The sequence below is a fragment of the Podarcis filfolensis genome (genome assembly GCF_964270895.1).
Source record: "Podarcis filfolensis genome assembly, chromosome: 10".
NCBI lineage: Eukaryota > Metazoa > Chordata > Lepidosauria > Squamata > Lacertidae > Podarcis > Podarcis filfolensis.
Window position 1 is genome coordinate 59,257,048 of NC_139612.1, and position 23,165 is coordinate 59,280,212.

Sequence of the window (23,165 nt, forward strand, 5' to 3'; positions counted from 1 at the left end):
TGCATGTGTGTGTGTCTCTATGCTCTGATTAGCAGCACCTGTTTCATCCCCTACCCCCTCCCATGGTCTTCCTCGTGAAATACGGTAGTTTACTTGACGAACAAGTCTCCCGAATGCCCCTTAGATGAAAAAGCTTGCCATGAGCCATGAATGATCCGCAAAGCTCCTGAGAGTGGTTTCATTTGAAAGCAGGTAGAATCCCAAATTGTTGAGATGCTTTTGTTGTTGCTATTGTTGTTTTTAATGTCTGTCTTGGTGGAGGAGAACACCAGGTTTTCCAGTTGCACAGAAGTCTTTGTGAGGCAGAGGGTAAATCAGTCAATCAATCAATCAATCAATCAATCAATCAATCAGAGCATAAGAACACGAGCAAGAATAAGAACATCTAGTCCAGCATCCTGTTTTCACAGTGGCCAACCAGATTCCTGTGGGAAACCCGCAAGCAATTTCTGAGCTCAAGAGCACACACGCCCCCTGCAGTTTACAGCGGCTGGTACTGTATTTCGAAGCATTTCTGCCTCCATGGCTAGTAGCCATTGAAAAGCCTGGCCCACTATGAACTCATCTAATCTTCTTTGAAAACCATCCAAGTTGGTGGTCCTTACTGCTTCCTGGTGGAGGGAGGTCCACCGTTTAACTATGTGCTGCATGATATCTGTCCCAAATCTTCTAACATCCAGCTTCATTGCAGGCCCATGAGTTTCTGTTGTTATGAGAGAGGGAGAAAAACCTGAATTAGAGTGGAGGTTGGGTAAAGGGTGAATCTCGAAAGATGACTACACAGTCCAGGAAGGGCGAATTGCATAGGTTTCCCTCTAAATGATAACAGACCCACATTTCTTCCCCATTCCTGCGCCATGCCTTCTGGTGCATTCTAGGATACTCTGGGTAGGTTCCCAGCTGCTACTGTGACCATCACCACTACCAGGTAAGCGCTTCTGGATCCCTGAGACTGCCAGCAACCAGAGCTTCAAGTCCATACCTTTGAGGTTGTCCTCCAGTTGGCTTTCTGGAAAATTCTAGAAGAGTAAAAACAATACGTGTGGTTGGGAGTGTCTGAAGCGGTGATCCTGCTCTCTGCTGGCTCCTTGTACGATTTAGGACCCTGCACAATGCCGTTTCTAAATCACAGGGGGAGCCTCTGCGTATAGAGCAGGATCCGTGCTTCAGACCTCGTCCTCAAGCATGCAAGTGGTGGAGATGCTTGGTGATGGGTCAGCTACACACTCCCCCTGAAGGCCCAAATAAAGCTCATGCTGCTGTCTTTTCCATTCCACATGAAGGCATTATTAATTCATTTTACACAAAAGCATAAGTCCCCCCCCCCCCAAAAAAAAAAAATATCTGATGAGATCTTAGTACAGTGGTACCTCGGATTAAGTACTTAATTCGTTCCGGAGGTCCGTTCTTAACCTGAAACTGTTCCTAACCTGAAGCACCACTTTAGCTAATGGGGCCTCCTGCTGCCGCCGGAGCCCGATTTCTGTTCTTATCCTGCACAATTTCTGTTCTTATCCAGAAGCAAATTTCTTAACCTGAAGCACTATTTCTGGGTTAGTGGAGTCTGTAACCTGAAGCGTATGTAACCTGAGGTACCACTGTATTGATTTCAGTATCCTGATTTTGATCATGTTCCCCACCCTAGCCATTTTAACTTTAAAAAATGTATTTTTAAAACTGTAAACTGCCCTAATGTTTTCTGCAGAAGGGTAACATATATGTTTAACAACAACTCTGATTTGTGTAGCCTCATGTTGGGCCAAAGGGGGTGGACTATATGTCCCTCTAAGAGAGAGAGAGAGAGAGAACGAGAACTAACTAACTGAACCCTCGCTGAACTCAGTGGCACTTACATACAACAAGATTGTACTGGTGAACTCTATAAATGCTAAGTATTATATAGGAATTCTGTCCCTGTTTGTATCTGGCCACCCAAACTCTGAACAATCCCCGCACCCGTCCTCAAAGATATTATAGGCTGCTGACTGCATCGCATGGAATTACTATATTCCAGAATCCCCCCTCCCTGGGTGAAAGGTTAGCTCAGAGGATCATTGTTTGTCTTGTAAAATATACTGCTGAAAGCATGCAGCTAGCTGAATTAATTAGTGTTCCTGCTGGAATTTTACCTTTTGCATTTCCTGGCTTCTCGTGACTGTCCTTGCGCGTGACCTTAATGTTTTGTTTAGCGCAAGATGCGAGGAAAAATAGAGGGAAAGGAGGAGGGAGGGTGTCGGCCGAGTGATAAAAGCATTCATAAAACAAGCTCATTCACAGGTGATTAAGGCTTTTATATAGCATTTTAATTAAAAACCCAGAAGCGGGTTTAGTGCTGCCGTGGGAGAGGGCCATTAAAACAAGCTGTCAAGTGCAGTATACGTAGGGTATGTTCAGACATGACACCTATCCATGGATTTTTGTTACATGAATGTGCACTGAGGGGCCTGTGGCTCTTTCTTTTCCCCTGCATGGCAAGACACCTTCTTTCCAATCCTTGCTTGTCGCAAACCATAGTTTACAGTTTTGTCCAAATGGGCAGAAGACGGTCAGTGCTTGCTTATGAACCAGGAAGGAATATTGTTGAACATGGGGAGTGAAACATACTCGGAGTCAAGAGTGGATTTCATGCTCTTTATTCAGCTCATAGTGGTGATGAGGAATGGAAGTTCCTCCAGAATGTCTATTTATATCCATTATTTACACAATGGGCCCCATGTGATTGGCTAATTCCGGGATTCACCTGTAGGCGAATCAGGTTGCGGATTCACTTCCACCTGGAGCTGGATTGGGTGGTTCCTGTGGACCAATCAGACTGCTGCATTCTGGATCCTATTGTTCTAGGACCAATCAGACTGCTGTATTCTGAATCCTATTGTTCTAGGGCCAATCAGACTGCTGCATTCTGGATCCTATTGTTCTAGGACCAATCAGACTGCTGTATTCTGAATCCTATTGTTCTAGGACCAATCAGACTGCTGCATTTTGGATCCTATTCAACTCAGTACATAACAAGGAGGAAAGTGAGAGGTGCATGGACGAGCCCAAGGTTCCTCAGTGCTTACTCACAGAATACCAAACCACGGCTTGGTGTTGCATCCAAAGATCTCCACAGATATGCACCAGTTTATGTCTGTTTCAGAGTGAGAAGCCCATTCAGGAAATCACTTGAAAGCTGATTTACAATTTCAATTAATAAAGCCGGACTGAATTTTCTGAAAACAGTCAGGAAAGGGCGGGGGAGGGGGCAGATGCAAGACAGGCCTCCTGCACCTTTAATAGCTGGATGGAAGAAGGATTTCAGCAGGTGTAGCTTGTCACCTATTCTACACAATTACTAAAGGTGCAGAGGCCCTTCTTTTGCACCTGGCTGCTGTGCAGTATTCCTAGATTTGCTGCATGGATCTGTTCTCAACAGAGCAGAAAAGGAATCTTTAAGGCCACCAGGGTTGAAGGTGGTTTCTCTCTTATCCGATGTGAAGGTTGGGGGTGAGTATGAGTTTGTAACTTGCCAGCTTTGCCCAATGCACAGTGTGTTTGCTCCACAGCCCTGGTTTTCCAGCCCTTGTAAAACTATATCGAGTTGAATGGCATTTAGGGTGGCGATTGTTGTTTTGCCTGGGATTGCCATGCCTTGAAAGCCTTTAAAGGCACACACTGAAGAACGAAGGGATGGGCTGAATTCAAACAAAACTTCTATGTTCACATGAGCTAATGTGTTTATTTTAACTGGCGTCCCAAATGAGCTGTTCTGTTTGGGAAGAAGCAAGCTGCTGGATACATATCCTTTAAAAAAAAAAAGTGGTGCACAAGTTCAGTATCTTCAATGAACATGGAAACATAGTCAAGTTTACAGTAAGGACTGCGTACATGGTTACATGAAAGGAACACAGAGGAAGAAGTCAGTCCAGAACAACCTTAAATGGAGGGGTTTCTTTTTTTCTTTTTTTGAGCAGGGAGATAGGATGATAGATGCTGCCATTTTGTCTTGATTCCGAATGTCCCTTTTGCAATGCAGTACATTTTGCATTGTGGGTTTTTGACTGACAAACCACCACGTCACACTCAATTTCATTCATGAAAGTGGGTTGTGGTACGACACAACAATGATTGTCAATGGACCTGTTATCACTCCATTACCCTTTCCCACTCATGCATGCTTCTGTTCCCCTATGATTCACTGTGAGAGGTATACCAAAATACTCCCAAATATTTCATTACGCAAGCAAAGCACCCACAATATGGGTTTCTAGGGCTGCAAATGGTTTGGGTTTTTTTTTAATGGGAATGATTAGCACAAAAATGAGCACTAAACTTCTACTACATTCTGCTAGATTTCCAGAAGCACATTTTTGTGTGTGCTATTTTGCCTAATATAGTCATTTTTGCAAGCAATTTCCCCTGTTGGGATGCTTTTTTTGTGTTATTTTCAGTAATATATGCATTTTTGTTCCTGCTTTAGTCTAAAATACAGTCTGTATGCATTTTCTGATTGGAGGACTGTATCACAAAATGAGGAGGGCTGTGAGTTTTGAAGGAAAGCTGCATTTCAGCTTGTGTGTGGGTCTCGAAAGTGTGAGCTGGGTAGGTTTTCACTAACATTTAGACCATGCTAATTTCTCCCCCTGGCTTACATGTAGCATGCTAAAGGGTTAAACGGGTGCCTGTGAGTGCTTTCAACCTCTTCTCAGTTTCTGCAGAACTTGTCCCTGTTTATAGCAGGTCTGAACAATGGCCAATGACCCTCCCTCCCTTGTAGTCTTCTGGAGAATTTTTCACTTCCAAATATTTCTGAACAGGTTTTGATAGAAAACAGATTTATTTGTTTTCCTTCCAGACGGACTAAGAATATCTAATTCTTTTAGATATTGCAGAAGAATGCTTGACATAGCTATAAATTCAGGGTGCCAGTTTAAACAACCTAAGCTTGAGTCCGGATTGCTGCTAGTTTGCTCGACTTTTCAGATGGTGGAGGGGGTGGGGAAGGGAGAATTGGAATGGCTCGCCTGTCTTCTTCCCCGGGGTCGCTTGCTTGTGGTTCAGCAGATGCCATAGCATACACGCAACTGAAGCAATACATTTTATACCCTCAAAGGCCAGAATGTACAGGACGCTTGGAATTAGCCATTTCACCTCCTAGATGAGGCTATGCATACAAACAGACCCAGTCAGTCTCATGCCTCCACTAATAGCAGCTGCTAAAAGAGTTGGTGACCTTCAGCTGTGGCCACTTTAACCTCCATCATCATCATCCCTCTATTTTTTCTAAGCTGTTTTTGGGCACTGTGAATTGTTTACAATATGTGTCCACTTCCTCCAGATCCTTTCTGCAGCCTCCTTAAGCTTTGTAGTATTGCAGACCACAACTCTAGCTTGTATCATCTTAACGAAATCTTGCGTGCTCTTACATTTCAACTTTTGGGAGGGGGGTGAGCAGCATGCCTTCCCTGTGCCCCGATTTCATTATTCTAATAAGCATTGAAGGCTACTGTAGAGACTAGGATTCTTTTTTTAAAAAAAGGTCTTGTGATTCCCCCCTCCCCTTTTTGTACTTTTCATACTATTTTTTTTTCTACTTAAAAAGAAGCCTAGTAAAAGAAAATGAGTGATGTGCTGTCATTCCACTCCACCCTGCTGTACCCTCCAATCAGAATCATCAATTTGGCTTTTGGAGGGCAAGGGGAAGGCTGATTGAGATGTCTGCCATATATTATGCTGGAAGTTACCAAGTCTATGGAGGGTGGGGAGATTAGGACATGAACCAGCCGCCGCCACAAGTCCCCTGCAACTTCTAGTTAGGGCCTGCATTCAGGAAGGCGGAGACATTTGATGAACTTCACATTTAAAGGTGAACTGCCCCAGTCTGCACTTTGTGAAAAAGATACACAAGCCAAAACGCAGCCATACTCTGATGTTTGCACAATTTTGGAGAATAAACCAATTGCTATACATTTTGGAAAGTTGCTTGTTCACTGTGCATTTGGATGCCTCTTAAATTATCATGAAGAAATGTTAGTTTCCAAAATCAGGGCTTTTGTCTATGTTTGGATACAGCTGGGCCCCATTTTGAATCAAGATGGTGGACTGAGCCTTTCAAAACCGCACTGATTTTAATCACTGATTTCATAACTGCACCAATGTTTTGGTTTCTTAGAACCCCCAAGCAATGCTAGGACTGAGGCTGCTTGTATAGTATATAGCAGAACAGACCCTTAATCATGGAATACTATGGGGGGTGGGGGCACGATGTGGACTGCGATCCTTGAATGACGATTGAAGTGCTGCAAGCATATATCTGTTTTCATGTGTACAACACGGCAGCGCATGGGTGCTTGGATGTTGATAGGTTGGCACAGCTCTACATCACTGATATGTTGGCCACAGAACACTGCTTTGAAGGAAGGGGACCTAGGAAGGCATCTAGTCTACCCACCCTGCTCCTAGCAGCTTTTGCAGCGTAGAGCGCAGCTACAACATCCTGACAGATGGACCGTTAGCCTCTGCTTAAATAACCCCAGTCAATCAGAATTGATCGTTTTCCTCCCATGCCTGCATTCAGTGTCTCTGCATCAGAGTTCCAGAAACTGAGTTTTCCTTCTGTGTTTGTCATCATTTGGCCATTAGGAACTTTCAGCATTTGTCTCCCATCGTTTGCCGCACCTTGCTTTGGCTGAAACAAGCTGAAAACGGTTGCTGCCGTTTCCAGATCTAAAGGTAAAGGTAAAGGGTCCCCTGACCATTAGGTCCAGTTGTGGCCGACTCTGGGGTTGCAGCGCTCATCTCGCTTTATTGGCTGAGGGAGCCGGCGTACAGCTTCTGAGTCATGTGGCCAGCATGACTAAGCCGCTTCTGGCGAACCAGAGCAGTGCACGGAAACGCCGTTTACCTTCCTGCCAGAGCGGTACCTATTTAGCTACTTGCACTTTGATGTGCTTTCGAACTGGTAGGTTGGCAGGAGCAGGGACTGAACAACGGGAGCTCACCCCGTCGCAGGGATTCAAACCGCCGACCTTCTAATCGGCAAGCCCTAGGCTCTGTGTGTTAACCCACAGCACCACCTGCGTCCCATTTCCAGATCTAGCTGAACACAATAGGTTTGCCAAATGCTGTGATATTGTGTGATTATTTGTTCTGGGTGAGAGCTTGCGAAGAAGAATGAGTAGTTGTTAAACCTCTCAGGGAATTGAGTGGAATAGGAACCTCATAATTACTCTCAGCACCCTTAAGAAACTAGAGCTCCAATAATTCTTTGGGGAAAGCTGTGACTGTTTAAATGGGTATCATGGTGCTTTAAATGCCACAACTTTAGCTAATGGGGCCTCCTGCTGCCATTGTGCCGCTGCTGCACGATTTCTGTTCTTATCCTGAAGCAAAGTTCTTAAACCGAGGTACTATTTCTGGATTAGTGGAGTCTGTAACCTGAAGCGTATGTAACCCGGGGTACCACTGTAATAGGAAAATATTTGATGGTTGTCCAGTTCCCCTCCTCCACCTTCGTGTGATCTGCCCTTCAACTCGATAAGCATGGCAACAGTCTTCCTGTTCAAATATTAAGGAAGGCCTCTGCATAGGTCTCCCCTCCTCCTCTGTCTCACTTCCACCAAGTAATCATATGTGAGCAAGCCCTATATATACATATAATCAGCAGGCAAGCTTTAACTAATTCCAGTTTTCTTTTTGTCTCCTTAAAATTGCACTGTGCATCAACTCCGTGTCCTCCCGTCCCTTCTCTTTCCTCTTTCCTTCATTGCAAATGCCTGAACTTGGAGTAAAGGGTTGGAAATTTTGCACGAGGGAGGGGGGAGGACTCTTTTCCCCTCTCTCCCTTTTAAATAAAAAAAAGCACCCTGAGTGCAGAGTCTAGGCTAGAATTCCAGAGGAAGTTGAGGGCCTCCTGTTCTGCACAGGAAGCAATCTTGGAGCAGGCCTTAAATGCCAGATTCCAGGCAGAGTTTAACTAACCACTGACAGCTCTGTAAACAAAGCAGGGACAAAAAAGAGAGCAGCTTTCCCTTTTCTGGTAGTCATTTTTAAGTTTGGGGCCTGCAGGAGAATTCTCCTATATTTGTCTCGATAGGATATAAACCAAAGGCTGAGAGGGCTTTGCATATGAAGGAACTATAGAAGAGAGCAAATATTTCATGGAGTAAACCCTCAGGAGGAAGGTAGGTGCCTGTTTAAATTGCAGGAATCAAGCTCTGTCTCTTTCTCCCCTCCCCGCCCTTCTTCCCCAAAACCCAGCAAAAATGTGCCAACCTCCAGCTTTGCTTTCTGAAGAAGGATTTATAGCAAAATTGCCTTTGACTGGATGATGTTTTAAAACACTAGGTTCTCTCTCTCCAGCCCCTCCTCTCCACCCCTAATGCCACCTTTAATCTTCCCAAAATTCCTCCTTTTAGTAGTGTGGCTAGCAAAGCAAAAGATCTTTCAAGTTCAGGGTAGCATTTTGCTGGAAAAAGTTGCTTGATTTCTTTATTTACAGTTTTCCCCTCCTCTTTCTCTCTCCCCCCCAAGTCTGCAATTGTATAATTGTGATGTTACAAATTAACTAATATTTCATTCACAGTTCCAGGAACCAAGCTAATGTTAAAATGTATACATTGCTCATGTTTATTATACCCAGATTGTGGTTAAATAATAGTTGTTTTGTCAACTGTTGTGCAATCTTAAGGAATAATAAAATTGTTTATATATTTTTTGTTTGTTTCTTTTTTTTAAAAAAAAGACTGTTCCCCCGGCACAAAAAAAGCCTTCATACAAAAAATAGAAAATGTTCTTGTTTACTTTTAAAACATTTTAATTTCTAGTTAGGGAGCTGAATTCCAAAATGTGTTGCATCAAAATTTTTAAAATTTTATCTCGGTGACTCTTTGGGGATCCAGTTTACTATCAAGGGGAATGTAATAGAGAACTGAATTTGGAGCTGAATTTAAAAGGCGAACAAAAATTTAATGTAACCCAGTTAATTAAAGGCACCCTTTCATTTCCATGTGTTGTTCTAAGCAACTTTTGCCTCTCTCTCTCTCTTTCTCCCTGAAGTTCAGTCTGATTTGGGGGGGTTATCCAAGTCTGAGTGCACGCCATGGACGACTTTGAACGTCGCAGAGAGCTCAGGAGGCAAAAACGAGAGGAGATGCGCCTGGAAGCAGAGAGGTGAGTAATTAAATTTTATTTGGAAATGCTGTCTGCAGTTTTATTTTTTACTTTTTAAAAAAGCAGTGTCTCTGAGACTTCCTCCCGTTAAAATGAACCGAAGAGACATGGTTCAACAGACCGTGCTGCCTGGAAGCTTAAGAAAAGCAACTTTCTTTCTTTCTTTTTTTGCATAGTATGAACGCAGCAGTTCCTCAACCACTAGGCCCGTCTGTGAATTCCATTTGCCACCTTTTGTGCCTTGGGAGGGAATTACCTGAAGGAGCAGGGAGGCAGAAGACAGTTTATAGGCCTTATTAGGAGGGAGCAGAAGAAGCTGGTAATAGCCATGTTTAAAGTGTCTAATTACTGTCAAGTCGACGCAGTCCTGTTTGAGAGCCTACGATGAAATTACAGGGTGTTTGAGTAGAAGCTGGTAGGGAACATTTTTAATGTGTCCTTAACAGTATAGTATGCAACAGTAAATACCGTTGCTTATTAATAGTGGATAGAGTGTTTAATTCTAACACGTCCTTTCAGACTATATCCTCTGGAACAATTTCTTCCTTGTTCCCTTTGTATGGTACTGGTGGAGAACAAAGCTCTTTAAGCCCAGGGTAGGGAACTGATAGCCCGTGGGCCAAATTCACCACCTCCTGGCCCCTAGATAAGCACTTAATCCCAAGGATGCCTGCTTGGCAAATGCTGCAAAGCTCAACCACTGTTCCCTGAGCTCAGACCCAGTTAAAGGGCTCTTCAACTACTTATCCACCTAGTATGAACTGCAACAGAAGTTATTCTGGGTGCTTCCTTTACATCCTACTGGCGTGTGAACCAAATGAGAGCTGAGGCGTATATGGCAAGAAGTCTAAACACATAGAGACATCAGCACCCCCCAACAGACTGCTGTTATTAGTTCTGCGAAAGAGGGCTTCATGGAGCTATTTGCATACCGTCCATTTTTTTATTGTGAGAGAAGGCGGCCATTTTGGTTGCTGTGATCTCACGCCGTTTCGTGTCCCCCCCTGAAGAAGCGCTTTTTGCAGGGCTGCAGTCTCATGTGGTACCCCAAAATGTGTGTTTCTGGGCGTGAAGCTCTGATAAGTGCTTTTTTGGGGGGGCACAGTGCGAAATCATGCAAGATCACAGCAACCAAAATGGCCGCTGTGCTCTAGTGATAAAAACCAGGAAGATGGCGTCCCAGATATTGGTTTCAAACTGTTGAAGGGTATGCATTTCCGCGTGTTTTAGTTGGCATGGGAATAAGCAGTTCGCCTTTCATCCTCATTCAGTTCAGAATATGAGTCTTGTCGAAGAAGATTTGGTGTCCAGGGATTTTCACTGTAAGGAGCTGTTTTGAAAAGCTGCCCATTCCACTGCTCATATGTATGAGATTGCTGAGATTAGGCCAGCTTGTGTGTGGATGCAAATGGAGGGTGCACGGAAACTCTCAGCTACTTTGGGGGAGGTCCTTGGGCCAGATGATCTCTGTGGGTTGGGTTTCCCACTCTGAGCAGGCACACTGCTGTTGCCATTGCCTCTCCCTCTGCACCCAGTTGGCACCATCTCCCAGAGAGAGAGGACAAAGCCTTTGGAGATTACTGTTGCTTCTCCTCGCTCTCCTCAGCTCCTCTGAGATGGCATGTGAACTGGAAGCCACACCAAGCAAGGAGGTTGGGAGGCTCCAAGGAGTGGGGCCCTGGCTATAGGGTGGGACTCAGCTAGTGCCCAACCATGTCTACCTTGACATTGACCTTGCTTCCAGTATTGAGCTGGTTCTCCCTAACCCCAGTTATTGAAGGTGGCTTGATGGGACACTGTTGCCCCCTACGACATGTGTGCATTCACCCCCCTACAGGTCTGTGGGCAGAGTTTTGTGAGTTTCTATACTGCTTTAAAATCAGCAGAATTTTCACAATTGGGAAAACATTTGAGAGAAATGCCCCTGGGGTGATGTTATGTCAAGGCATAGCATTGTTTGAAGTGAGGCATTATGGGAGAACATGGCAGCCCTTTAGGCCGCTGAGAGAAAAAATTACTCCTGCTGTTTACACTGATTTTTTAACAACGAAAGGAAGAGGGTGGGGAGTTGCTACTTGTTCCCAGTAAGCCCCTTGCCTCTGGCAATGTGGAAAAATTTTGCCTGCCCACACTACCTAGAAATTCACTGGGTGGGAGATCCATCTCATTTTCACAGCTGCCAGATGGGCTGGGGAAGTGGAGCAGCATTTTGGGTTCAGCTTCTTTCTGGTACAACTGGGCTAGAACATCTCTCCTAATGTTGCTGTTAGATTTTCACCCCCATCTCCATGGTAACATGGGATATAACACAACTGCATGGCATGACCTCATGGTGTCTCTGCTCCTGTCTCGCCTCACGGGCTGACTGTGGAGAGGAAATACACCATGTCACATCAGATGTTGTGCTTTGCTCTACACCAGGGAGTGGAGGAAACCATGACGCTCCAAATGTGGCTGAACTCCAACTCCCATAACTCCAAGCCAGCATGGCCAGTGGTCAGGGATGATGAGAGTAGTAGTCCAATGACATTTGGAGGGCTACTGAGTTCTTACACTGTTCTGGACGTAACCACATTGCAGTGGTGGTAGCCCTATTTGTCCTGCAACACCTATTTATACAATATACTTTAGATAGGAGCTTTAGAAATAAAGTAAAGTAACCATTTAGGTTAGGGGTTTAAAAAGTGCATTCTGTTTGCATTTCTGCAAAACGTCTGAAAGAAGTTTGCTGAGCCTTCCAAGGAATATATCTGTGGAGAAGTCAAGCATGAAGTCTGTGACCTGAAATGGCGTATAGATGGGGAAATGTATATGTTAAATCCATCAACTGATTGAAGATTGATTAGCTGTGCTATTGTAACTAATTAAACAAAAGGCCTGAAACCAGCAGTATTTCCAGGTTTTAAAACACTCTAGGGATTTCACCGAACACTTGCACCATTCAGATCTGGCTTGAATTATACTGGTATCAGTATTTCCCTCTCCCCTCCCCCATATATCCAGCTGAAGTTTCCTGATTTGGCAAGGACTGGGGGCAAGCTCATGGGCGTTTTGAATTCCTCTCTATACGTGTGGCCAACATCCAAGATGGCTGGCTGGGTAACAGTCTGTGGATGTGGGCATCTTGCTAGGGTGGCTGTTTAAAACAGCAAGAAACAATCCCTTTCTCTATATGGAGGCTCTGTGGGTTGGAGGATTTCATCCTAGGTGCATTGTCTAGGAGAACTCCTAGATTCATCTTTGTCATTGAAGGCCCAAGTGGCCTTGGCGTCACGGAGGCTTTGGACCAGCTTCAGCCATTCCCAGACAGGGATAGCTTGACCTCAGTCATCCATGATCTGCTAAGCTATCGACTGGGTGACTACAATCCTTAAACATGACATGGAGGCTGCAACTTGCTGCATAATGTGGTGGCAAATATGCTGGGTAGAACATCTTATGGGAACCACATAACACTAGTCCTCAAATAAGTCCACCGGCTGCCATTATGCTCTGGCCTGATTTCAAGGCACTAGATATAACTTATAATGCTCTGAGTGGTTTAAGACTTGGCTATTTGGAGGAATGTCTTTCCCCCATATTGCCGTGCCTGACCTTTAAGACTCACCTTGGGAGCAGGGCACGCCTTGACATCACCCTTTTGGGAGCTATACATTATGTGGGGTGTGAGACAGGTCTTCTGCACTGCAGCAGCTTGATTACGTAATGCCTATGGAGGTTACTTTTTGGTGCTAAAATAAAACCTCTTGCTATAAGCATTTGGGATGGGCTCTTGGGACTGTTTGGTTATGACTTGCCTGCTGGTTTCTTCCTATTGATTAGGAGTGGGTGATTTTGTCAGGGTTTTTTTTTTTTTTTTTTTTTGCTTAATTTCCGCTTCTCATTTTTTGAGCCTTTAGTTTAGTTCTCCACATTAGCTTGCATTTAAAAAGAAATCCTCATGAATATTCTCCAGCATTTTAGAGCGAATTTCTCCTGACCGACACATTTTGGCAAAGCGGTCTTCCCTAATATAACACATTTGTGCATGCTGCTTTCACTAAAATGTCATATTTTTGCACTCTAATATATGCATTTTTGTAAACATTACTCGGCTGGAGGACTGTAATGGCAGAAGTGAGACTTTCAAAAGGATGGCTGCGTTTCAGTTTTTTGTATTATTTCAGAAAGTGTGTATTAGGTACTGTAGATTCATCTTTAAATAGAAACGGAACCAAATTTCTCCCCCATCCCTACTATTGATAGATCATGTTTTTTTGCTCTTACCTTTTAGTATGTGTGTTATAACTGTTAGGAAGTTGTGCTCCAGCCTGAAATAGTCATTGAAATAAATACAAATTAATAAAACTGGCCTTCCCAACTAAAGTTATGAGTATGAAGCATAGCTTGAACTTGGGCTTACTGCACCCTCTATGGTTAACCACCATTTTGTGGTGGGATGGATTGAGGAAATATTGTGCTGTGCTGGACTTTCAGAAATAGTAATGTTTGTTTGAGGACTGTGTTGTTGCTTAAAGGTAAAGGGACCCCTGACCATTAGGTCCAGTTGTGACTGACTCTGGGGTTGCGGCACTCATCTCGCTTTATTGGCTGAGGGAGCCGGCGTACAACTTCCGGGTCATGTGGCCAGCATGACTAAGCCGCTTCTGGCGAACCAGAGCAGTGCACGGAAACACCGTTTACCTTCCCGCCGGAGCGGTACCTATTTATCTACTTGCACTTTAATGTGCTTTTGAACTGCTAAGTTGACAGGAGCAGGGACAGAGCAATGGGAGCTCACTCCATCACGGGGATTCGAACCGCTGAACTTGGCAAGCCCTGTAGTTTAACCCACAGCGCCACCCGCGTCCCGCGTTGTTGCTTAGTGCTTTTTAAAAAGAAGTCTCTTGTGTTTTTGTGTTTTGAACAAAACCAAATCCCAGAAACTAGAATAGTAAATGGGCTTTTCTTTAGCACGTTCTCCTGCTCTCCCAACTTCCCTGAGCGATGAGGTGTTATAGAGCTAGGGCTGCCATACACCTGGGTTTCCCAGGACATATCTGGGATTGGGCCCTCAGAAATTGCATCTGGGGGAAATTTCTGGTAAGTGGTAAAATGTCCGGGAAAACCCAGTCGTATGGCAACCCAGTGCAGCCTTCCCAACAGCTCCAGTCACAGATGCAGCAGCAAAAGGGAGGCAGAAAAGGAAGCAAACGGTGGATGGGCCTTCCTTGCCAGCTGCCTCACCGGCCCAGGAGCAGGCAGCCCGAGAAGCCCATTGACCCTCCCTGTGGGGCCACTGAGAGTGCCCCAGCTGCCCTTCCTGTGTCTGGTGCACTGCACAGTGCGCTTGGCCAGAGAAGACGTGACGCCTGTTGTGCGCCAGACTCAGCCACGCACCCAGCGGGAAGCACAGCGAGGCAACTCGGGGAGGAGCGCAGAGGCCTCCGATTGGCTGGAAATGGCATCCCCTGCCTCCCCAAACAGCTGGAGGCTCTGGGGAGCTGTGGGCACCCAGCGCCCTGCATGTGCCAGCAGCGTGTTGGGCAGCTCTGGAGCAAAGAGGGCACTGCAGCCTTGACACCTCGGATTGCCTCCGCACAGGATGCAAGTCAAAAGCCAGATTTTCACCTTTTGAAATATGGCAACCCTATGTAGAGCCAGAGTTTTTGGTTTCCATTGCCTAAGAGAACCTGGGAGACTTGGTAATTTTTGCTTTATACATACAGTTAGAGCATAGGTGGGCATAGACAGCAGGTACTCATATCCATTGCACTTTTTAAATCTACACTGATAGGCATAGTTCTCCAGGGATCCAGATGAAGGTCTACCTGAAGACAATGGTCTTAGTATGAATTCCCATCTGTATGCAAAGCTTGGGGTCCATCACTGAGGCATGACCCTTCCTCCAGTATTGTCCATCTAGTCCAATATTGTCTACTCTGACTGAACAGCAGTTCATTGGGGTCTCCTATAGAGTTCTTTACCCTCGTGTAAGTGAAGATGTCCAGGACTGAAGCTAGGACCTTCTTCGTGCAAATTACGGCCTTTGCCATTGAGCTGTGTCCCTCCCTGAGGGGTCCAAACAAGAGAACGACTCAGAATGAAATGTCTTTGCAAGAGCCTCCTCGGGGCATATGTAAACCACACAACTTTACAGCTATGAGATTTATTTTCCATGTTACAGCTGGGGGCTCCCAATGCTGCTGTTATAGCTGAAAAAGGCATTTTCATTAAAGGACTTTGTTGTTTATGACCTTAATTTTCATCTGCTGATTTACAACAGCAATGTAAAGAGACCCTTAAGTGAGTGTAAGTAGTGTAACTATTTAAGAAAATATTTACACTCTCTTAAAAAGCTACTTTTTGAAGCTATTTTCCTCCGGGCTAAAAGTCCAAGGACCCAGGGAGACTGGTGTTCTTGCACCTATGTGCTTGTGGGATGGCTCTTCTTCGTTATTCTGAAGATGCTGAAGTTTCTTAAAACCTTATATTCATTCCCTTTTAAATTCTGAAGGTATCTCACACTTCGTAGATGATAGGTATATCTGATGTTTGTAAAGTATTTTGTTTCCTACATAGAAACTTTGGTGTGCTGTGCTGTGAGTCTTATTTTCTGAATTCACCGGGGCATAGAAGAATACATCAAAACAGCTTTGGGCTAATAATGAAATACAGTCATTAGTTTTCCTAAGTGAAGACTATGGTGTCATTAAAAAGAAAAAGGCAAATAACAACAACAAAACAATAGATAGAATAGCTTCCTTCAGCAGTTCCCCAGTCTATATAATAACACAGATTAGAGTTCATGTCAAAGAACTGCATGCAATTCAAAGGAAGTTAAGTAAACATTTCGGTGGCAGATTTTGTTTAATGTGATCATATCAGAGTATTGTTCCAAAATTGCAGGCAAATGTACTAAAACCTGCAGCTTTTACATTGTTGTGGGGAGAACTATTGGTCACACAGTGTCCCATGGGGAAGAAGGGTTGATTATTAAAAACTGTAGATCTTTGTGGGGAATTGGGGTCTCCTTAAAACTCACAGCACTCAAAACAAACTGCAATTCCCAGCATACCTTGGAGGAAGCCTCAGCTGTTTTAAAGTGGTATACAGTGGTACCTTGGGTTACATACACTTCAGGTTACAGACGCTTCAGGTTACAGACTCTGCTAACCCAGAAGTAGTACCTCGGGTTAAGAACTTTGCTTCAGGATGAGAACAGAAATCGTGCAGCAGCAGCAGCACAGCGGCAGTGGGAAGCCCCATTAGCTAAAGTGGTGCTTCAGGTTAAGAACAGTTTCAGGTTAAGAACGGATGTCCAGAATGAATTAAGTTCTTAACCCAAGGTACCACTGTAGTGCAGATGGGGCCTAAGTTGCTGCCCTTGAAAATGAAGGCTGGCATCTCTTATGGGAGTCATGGGCTAGGGAAGACAATCTTCCTTAAGTCTGTCTGCAAAAGACTTTGCTATCATTTTTCAATGGCTACTGCTCCGTGGCAGCAAATGGAGACAAAAACAGAAAGCGCGCTTGGTAAGACTCCACTCTTGGTTTTTGCGCATGAAATCTCAGTGAAGGCAATGTGGTTATGTGCGTGCAACTATGGGTTGGGGTTTGGCATCCCTTATTATGGCCAAACGCTGTGTAATTTGTGTGGCATTTCAAATCTTCGTGGAGATGGCTCTGTTTGCAAACATAGGGGCTGCAAATGCTGCAGATGCAGCGACATGGCTAATCCAAATGTTCCTAAAAGGAATCTCTGTATCTGTAAGCAAAGAGGCCCTTCCACAAACAAACCAAGTTTTGTTATCTCAGCTGCTTCTTGAAGCCGAATATTCAGCAGCTGGAGATGTTGGGACCAAATCCAGCCCTATTGAGGGGTGAGTATGCCAAAAAAATACAATTACTGTACTTCTCCATGTATAACACGCCCCCATGTATAAGACGCCCCCTATTTTGGGGGACTCAAATTTAAGAAAATGGGGGGGGGGGAGATGACACAAACTTGTTGAGCTTTTTGTGGGGAAGATTGCCCAGAGCTGCCAATTGCCCGCCCAACTGCTGCAGCATCGGCCAATCAACACCACCCATTGACGCAGAAACCAATAACACACACAATAGCCACTGACAGCCACGGCAGCAACCAATCAAACGTCCACCCTATGCACTACCCATGTATAAGATGACCCCCACTTTTAGCATGATTTTTAAAGAAAAAATCCTAGTCTTATACACAGAAAAGTACGGTATTTTATTTCTTTATTACAAGTGTTTATAATTCTGTGAGTTGGGCCCAATATAACTCTAAATAATGCACAAACCATCAAAAGGTATGTGGTGTTTCTGGGAAATTTTTGGTTTTCATTTGGTGAACTTTGTGTAGAAAAAAAGTCAGTTTGCGTTGGAAAATTTTCTGCCAGAGTGATCTGTTTTAGCACATTTATTTTAGTTGTAGGTTTATGTTTGTTAAATTTACATATCACTTCCCAGTAAGAAAAACAAGTAACTTATAAGCATATAATTATTTTTTACAAAAAAATTACAAAAGAAGATTTAAGAATATAATATAATATCATTGCTGTCCAAATGCCTGGGAAAACAAAAATCCTTGCCTGACTTGGAAGCAATGCCAAGGTTGGTGACACGCAGCTTCCCTAGGAAGAGCACTCCATACTTAGGCTTACCTGCAAGGTAAGGATGGACGTTTGCTTAGGCCTGTACATAGATGTTTGTAACATCTGCATAAGTGATTACTAATAAAAATGATCACATTGGACATATATTCTGTTCTGTATTAATGCCAAATGTGCTAATAAAACCCAAGGACCTTAGGAAGTCACCTCATGCCAAATATCATATTTATTGCTCATTTGCTTTTAATGATATTTCATGCAAACCAAAAGCTTCCTGCTAAATGCTGATATCCTGTCCATTTCTGTTTTGGTTCCAACGATAGTGGATACAAGTCATATTTCCGATCCTGTCCAGAAACGAACATGCAGACTGTGGCAATTTCTGCTCCTGTTTCCAATGGAATTTTCCAGAATTCCTTCCCGTAGTCTAAACGCTTCTACTGCAAGGATGGGGAAAGTGTGGTGCTCTGAATTTTGTTGGACCCCCTAGTCCCACCATCCCTGAGTATTCTCCATGCTGGCTGGAGCTACAGTGGTACCACTGGTTAAGAACTTAATTCGTTCCAGAGGTCTGTTCTTAACCTGAAAATGTTCTTAACCTGAGGTACCACTTTAGCTAATGGGGCCTCCTGCTGCTGCCGCGCCACCAGAGCACGATTTCTGTTCTCATCCTGAAGCAAAGTTCTTAACCTGAGGTACCATTTCTGGGCTAGCAGAGTTTGTAACCTGAAGCATCTGTAACCTGAAGCGTCTGCAACCCAAGGTACCACTGTAATGGAAATCTGGAGTGCTGTGGGTTCTCTGTCCCTGCAGAATAACTTTCCTTTGCAAAGGAGCCATTTCTTCTCCTGTTTAGAGGCTGCTTAGATGTAGCACCTACGGCCTGTTCCTCACCTTCAGTCTACCTGCTCAGGCGGTAATGGTGCACTGTAGATATTCCAGAGGAGTGGCCTGAGTTGAGACATCAGGCAGTGGCTGTCCTACAAATGCAGCCTCGTCCCAAGTGAATGCCTCAATACGCAGGCAGGGCTACGACATCCAAAACGTGTGCAGTGACAGATTTGGGTACTACGGTGGCCCGTGCAAGGCCAAAATTTGGCAGCCCCTCCCCAGACCTCACACTACCTTCCCAAAGGCGGATAAGGAGGCATCTGACTTTGGGAAGGAGTCATGAGGGAACTGACAGGTTCAAGAGTCCTCCTACCTCCTTCTTGAAGCTGGCAAAGCGCCGACTAGGTTTTGGGAAAGAGGCGAGAGGACTTTAGGACCCTGCCTCCATCCCATAGCCCAGTGCCTCAGTTGCCAAGCTTTGAGACAGCACCCCCTCGGCTCAGTGCCCATTGCACGCTTGCACAGCCCGAAATCTACCCCGATGTGTGAACTAAGAAGCAATAGTAAATCTACTCTTTTGGGGGTTTATTTATTTATTTTTGGCTTTGCTTCGTTTATCTCTGGCAACTGTAGAAGCGGATAAAATATTTGCTCGCCCAGTAAAAATCTGCCTGGGTGGCAAGTCTGCTCAGGTCCATATTTGTAGAAGCCACTAAAATGTCTGTTTCAAGATGTCAGGTCCCTCCAGTTCCCCACCCCCAGCCATAATCTATGCTAGCAAATTAATGGGCAGTACTGCACACTTTGACTGTGAATAGTTCATTTGCAGCCCATGTGACACGACCGCTTCTTCTGGTCTCTGTTAGTGAGAACATTCCAAAGATTCTCCCTCTGAACTGTCACTTGTATGTCTTAATAAGGCAGCAGCATGTAGCTGTAAAACAGATGGGTGTTGCCCTTTTCTAAATACTGGTTGCCTGCAGATTCCATTTATGGCAAGGCTCGCAAACCTGGTATTCCATTGAAGGTCAGCAACACAGATAACAGTGCATTTCTCGCTGCAGCGCTGAGTTGGGTCTGATTGCAGGCGTCACGCCTTCGAACAAAGGATTGCCTTAGGGCAGAGAAATAGGGTGAAATAAGCAGAAATAGATGGGGCAGTTTGTGATGCCTCTGGGTTAAGGTGCCAGAATGTGGGGGCTGCCAAAACGCACGATATCCATCTGTTTTTACATGTGGGGTGATGGGAGAGGGTGCTTGGGGAATTAGTTCTTTGCAAATTCTGATTGAAGTTATCCGATCAAAACCTCCCAGGCTATTTTGCATATTTTAGGATAAGATGCATTTAGAAATGTGTATTTCATAAGAAACATAATTCAAAATCCATATTTAAAATATGTATTTAAATTTGGATTTTCATGCTGTTTTTTTAAAAATAAATAAACAACTGGGATTTTATACTAGATGCTGTTCACTTCTTAACATGATGGTGAAGATAAGCAACAGCTAGGATCCAAACAACCATGCAGGAAGTCGTGTGTGCCCTCAAGACCTTTAGGGGGCAAAACTAGAATTAGCTGGCTCATCATTGGTTCTGGCTCCCTCTATTGTTGACCTCCCTGCCTTCTGCCTTACCAGTCCCAAAGAGCACTGGCCACCATTGTTTGGGGTCAGTTGAGCTTTGTTCATCTATGGCTATATGACATATTGGTGCAGATTGGTTGAGTGGTTTTGGATAGAGAAATTGTGGGCAGGGATATTGGAGGGATGAAGGGAAATTTCTCTACAGTTTCTTGTTTGTTTGTGTGTGGTGTTGGGGGACACTTTGCATCCTCCACTGTTCCTTGGACTTATTGTTGTTCCAGGACAATGTGGGAGGAGATGCGGTGGAGCATATATGGGGGAAATCCTGCAAAGTGGACTTCCTTTTCTGAATCCCTCGCCCCCACTGAAAAATATATTCTGGGAAAATTTGGCTCCACCCAACCTCAGATTTCTTTCCCAGAAATAAATGAGGTGCTTATTTAGATAGAACACAAGCGTGTCTTCTCTTTCTCATGTACGTACGCAGACATACAAAGTCCGTTTGCCTTTGGACGGGCTGTATTTGGGCAGATGTTCCCAGATGCTAGAACAGGCTTCCTCAAACTCGGCCCTGCAGATGTTTTTGGCCCACAACTCCCATGATCCCTAGCTAGCAGGACCAATGGTCAGGGATGATGGGAATTGTAGTCTCCAAAACATCTGGAGGGCCAAGTTTGAGGAAGCCTGTGCTAGAACATACTGTAAGCCAATCAGAACAACCCTGCTGAATCAGGCCAGTGTCCCATCTCGTCCACCATCCTGTTCTAACGGTGGCCAACTAGATGCCCACGGAAAACCTGAGGCATGCAGTGCAAGTAGTGCTTCTCAACTTAAACTGAACACCATCAAAGGCAAATCAGAGATGCAGAAGATGAAAGAAGTTATATCATATCCGCAGAAATTAAGCTCAATTTATTTATTTAAGATTTATAGCCAGTCCCATTTTCTTACTTTGTTCATCCTCAGCCCAGTGACCCAGGTCACCAAATTTTAATGATAGAATATTGACGCCTGAGGGTAGTGAATTGCAGAAGGCCACCCAGCAGGTTTTTGTAGCTGAGATCTGCACTTTCACCTCTCAGGTAGAAGACCAACAATGATCAAATGCCCTTGTGTTTTTCCTTGCTCTTAGGAGGTTCTGCATGTTCACAAAATCCACAAATAAAACAAAACGTGATCACGCCTGATTCCACATTTTCAAGGCATGTGCAGTTTCTGTGAATCAGGGTGGACATTTCAGGAGGACCTCCCTAGAACATTTGGAACGGCATGTTTCTTAAATCCACAGTATCTCAGAAGCCCTTGGTCTTCATCTGGTGGGTCATGATGCTGACTGAACCAAAGCAGATGACAGCAGTGGTGCTGCCTCCATTTTCTGTAGTGGTTGTTGTATTCACATTTTTATTTGTTTAGCTGCAAGCCATATCGAAGAAGAAAGACATTCAGAGTTGAGTTGAAAATCTGGTTATTAATTTCCTGGCAGCCAATGCAAACAGAGAAACATGCAGGCTTTCTGGTGGTCTGTTTTAATACATGGATGAAGCCTAGAAAATATCAAGGAATGGATAGTGAACATATCAGTCAAAGAAACTCTCTCCCATTATAAACCTGCTCGCTTTATATTGCATTTATACTTTGTATTTAGCCCAGCTAAACTCAATGAGACTCCGTCTCAAATAAATGTGTACAGTAAAGTCGTAATGTCTGAATATTTTTGTTGTTGTTGTTGTTTAGTCGTTTAATCGTGTCCAACTCTTCGTGACCCCATGGACCAGAGCACACCAGGCACTCCTGTCTTCCACTGCCTCCCGCAGTTTGGTCAAACTCATGCTGGTAGCTTCGACAACACTATCCAACCATCTCTTCCTCTGTCGTCACCTTCTCCTTGTGCCCTCCATCTTTCCCAACATCAGGGTCTTTTCCAGGGAGTCTTCTCTTCTTATGAGGTGGCCAAAGTATTGGAGCCTCAGCTTCTGGATCTGTCCTTCCAGTGAGCACTCAGGGCTGATTTCCTTCAGAATGGATCAGTTTGATCTTCTTGCAGTCCATGGGACTCTCAAGAGTCTCCTCCAGCACCATAATTCAAAGGCATCAATTCTTCGGCGATCAGCCTTCTTTATGGTTCAGCTCTCACTTCCATACATCACTGCTGGGAAAACCATAGCTTTAACTATACGGACCTTTGTTCGCGAGGTGATGTCTCTGCTTTTTAAGATGCTGTCTAGGTTTGTCATTGCTTTTCTCCCAAGAAGTAGGCGTCTTTTAATTTCGTGACTGCTGTCACCATCTGCAGTGAATCTGAATATTACAACTCTTTTAATAGGGCCCTGTTCTTTCTGCTCTGTATACTGGGGAACTACTAAGGCCAATCCAGCTTCTCGCTCAGGGCAACCCCACAGAGTTCACAATGGGGTACAGGGGGAGGGCGATAGACACTTGAGCCAAGATTTCCTGGATTCAAGGGCAGCGCTGCATTCACAGGAGGGGACCCTGACTTTCCTTGAAGCCTCCAGGGCACGTACATAAAAAGAAGATAAAGAGGGAAGGAGAATCTGAAGAATGTACAGCAGGAAATGGCACAAAGCGTGAGCAAACTTGTTTGTTTACAGTGTTTTGCGTCTGCAAACAAAGAAAATGGAACATTTTCATTAGCAAAAGGAAGAATCGGGTCCAGATAATGCACCAAGCTGAAGGTAGCTCCTCAACCATTCATTGTTGAGTGCCAGATGCTTGGCAATTTCCCACTCTGTTTGTGTATGTTTGTGGAAGGGGTGTCAGTCCCTGGAGGAAGGCAGAAAAACTAGGAGGGTTATTCAGTCATGGCTGTTGAGCTGTGATGAGCTACAAGCCGAAGTGCAATATAAGATGCCTGGCTAGTTTTTCTTTCTTTGGCTAGTTATCAGAGTGACATGTGGAGGTAACCAGTCGGTTGGCTGGTGTCTTGGTGGCAGAACGATTGGCAGGAAGAACTATTACTCTCATCCAA

The 23,165-nt window shown here is 44.5% G+C and overlaps 1 protein-coding gene across 24 annotated transcripts in view; it reads left to right on the forward strand.

The window, feature by feature from the left end:
- CALD1 (caldesmon 1) overlaps positions 1-23,165 on the forward strand; it is a 178,266-nt gene that overhangs the window by 87,586 nt on the left and 67,515 nt on the right. For 10 of the 24 annotated variants that reach the window (XR_014538750.1, XM_083572665.1, XM_083572689.1 and 7 more), the window contains one exon: positions 9,037-9,150. Coding sequence is in view for 23 of the 24 variants with exons in the window: in XM_083572665.1 (XP_083428791.1) it covers positions 9,080-9,150 (71 nt within the window). In the remaining variant the exon portion in view is untranslated. Of the gene's footprint in view, positions 1-7,855; positions 8,163-9,036; positions 9,151-23,165 lie in introns of those variants that run through there. The other 14 variants (XM_083572675.1, XM_083572669.1, XM_083572671.1 and 11 more) reach the window with 8 other exon arrangements.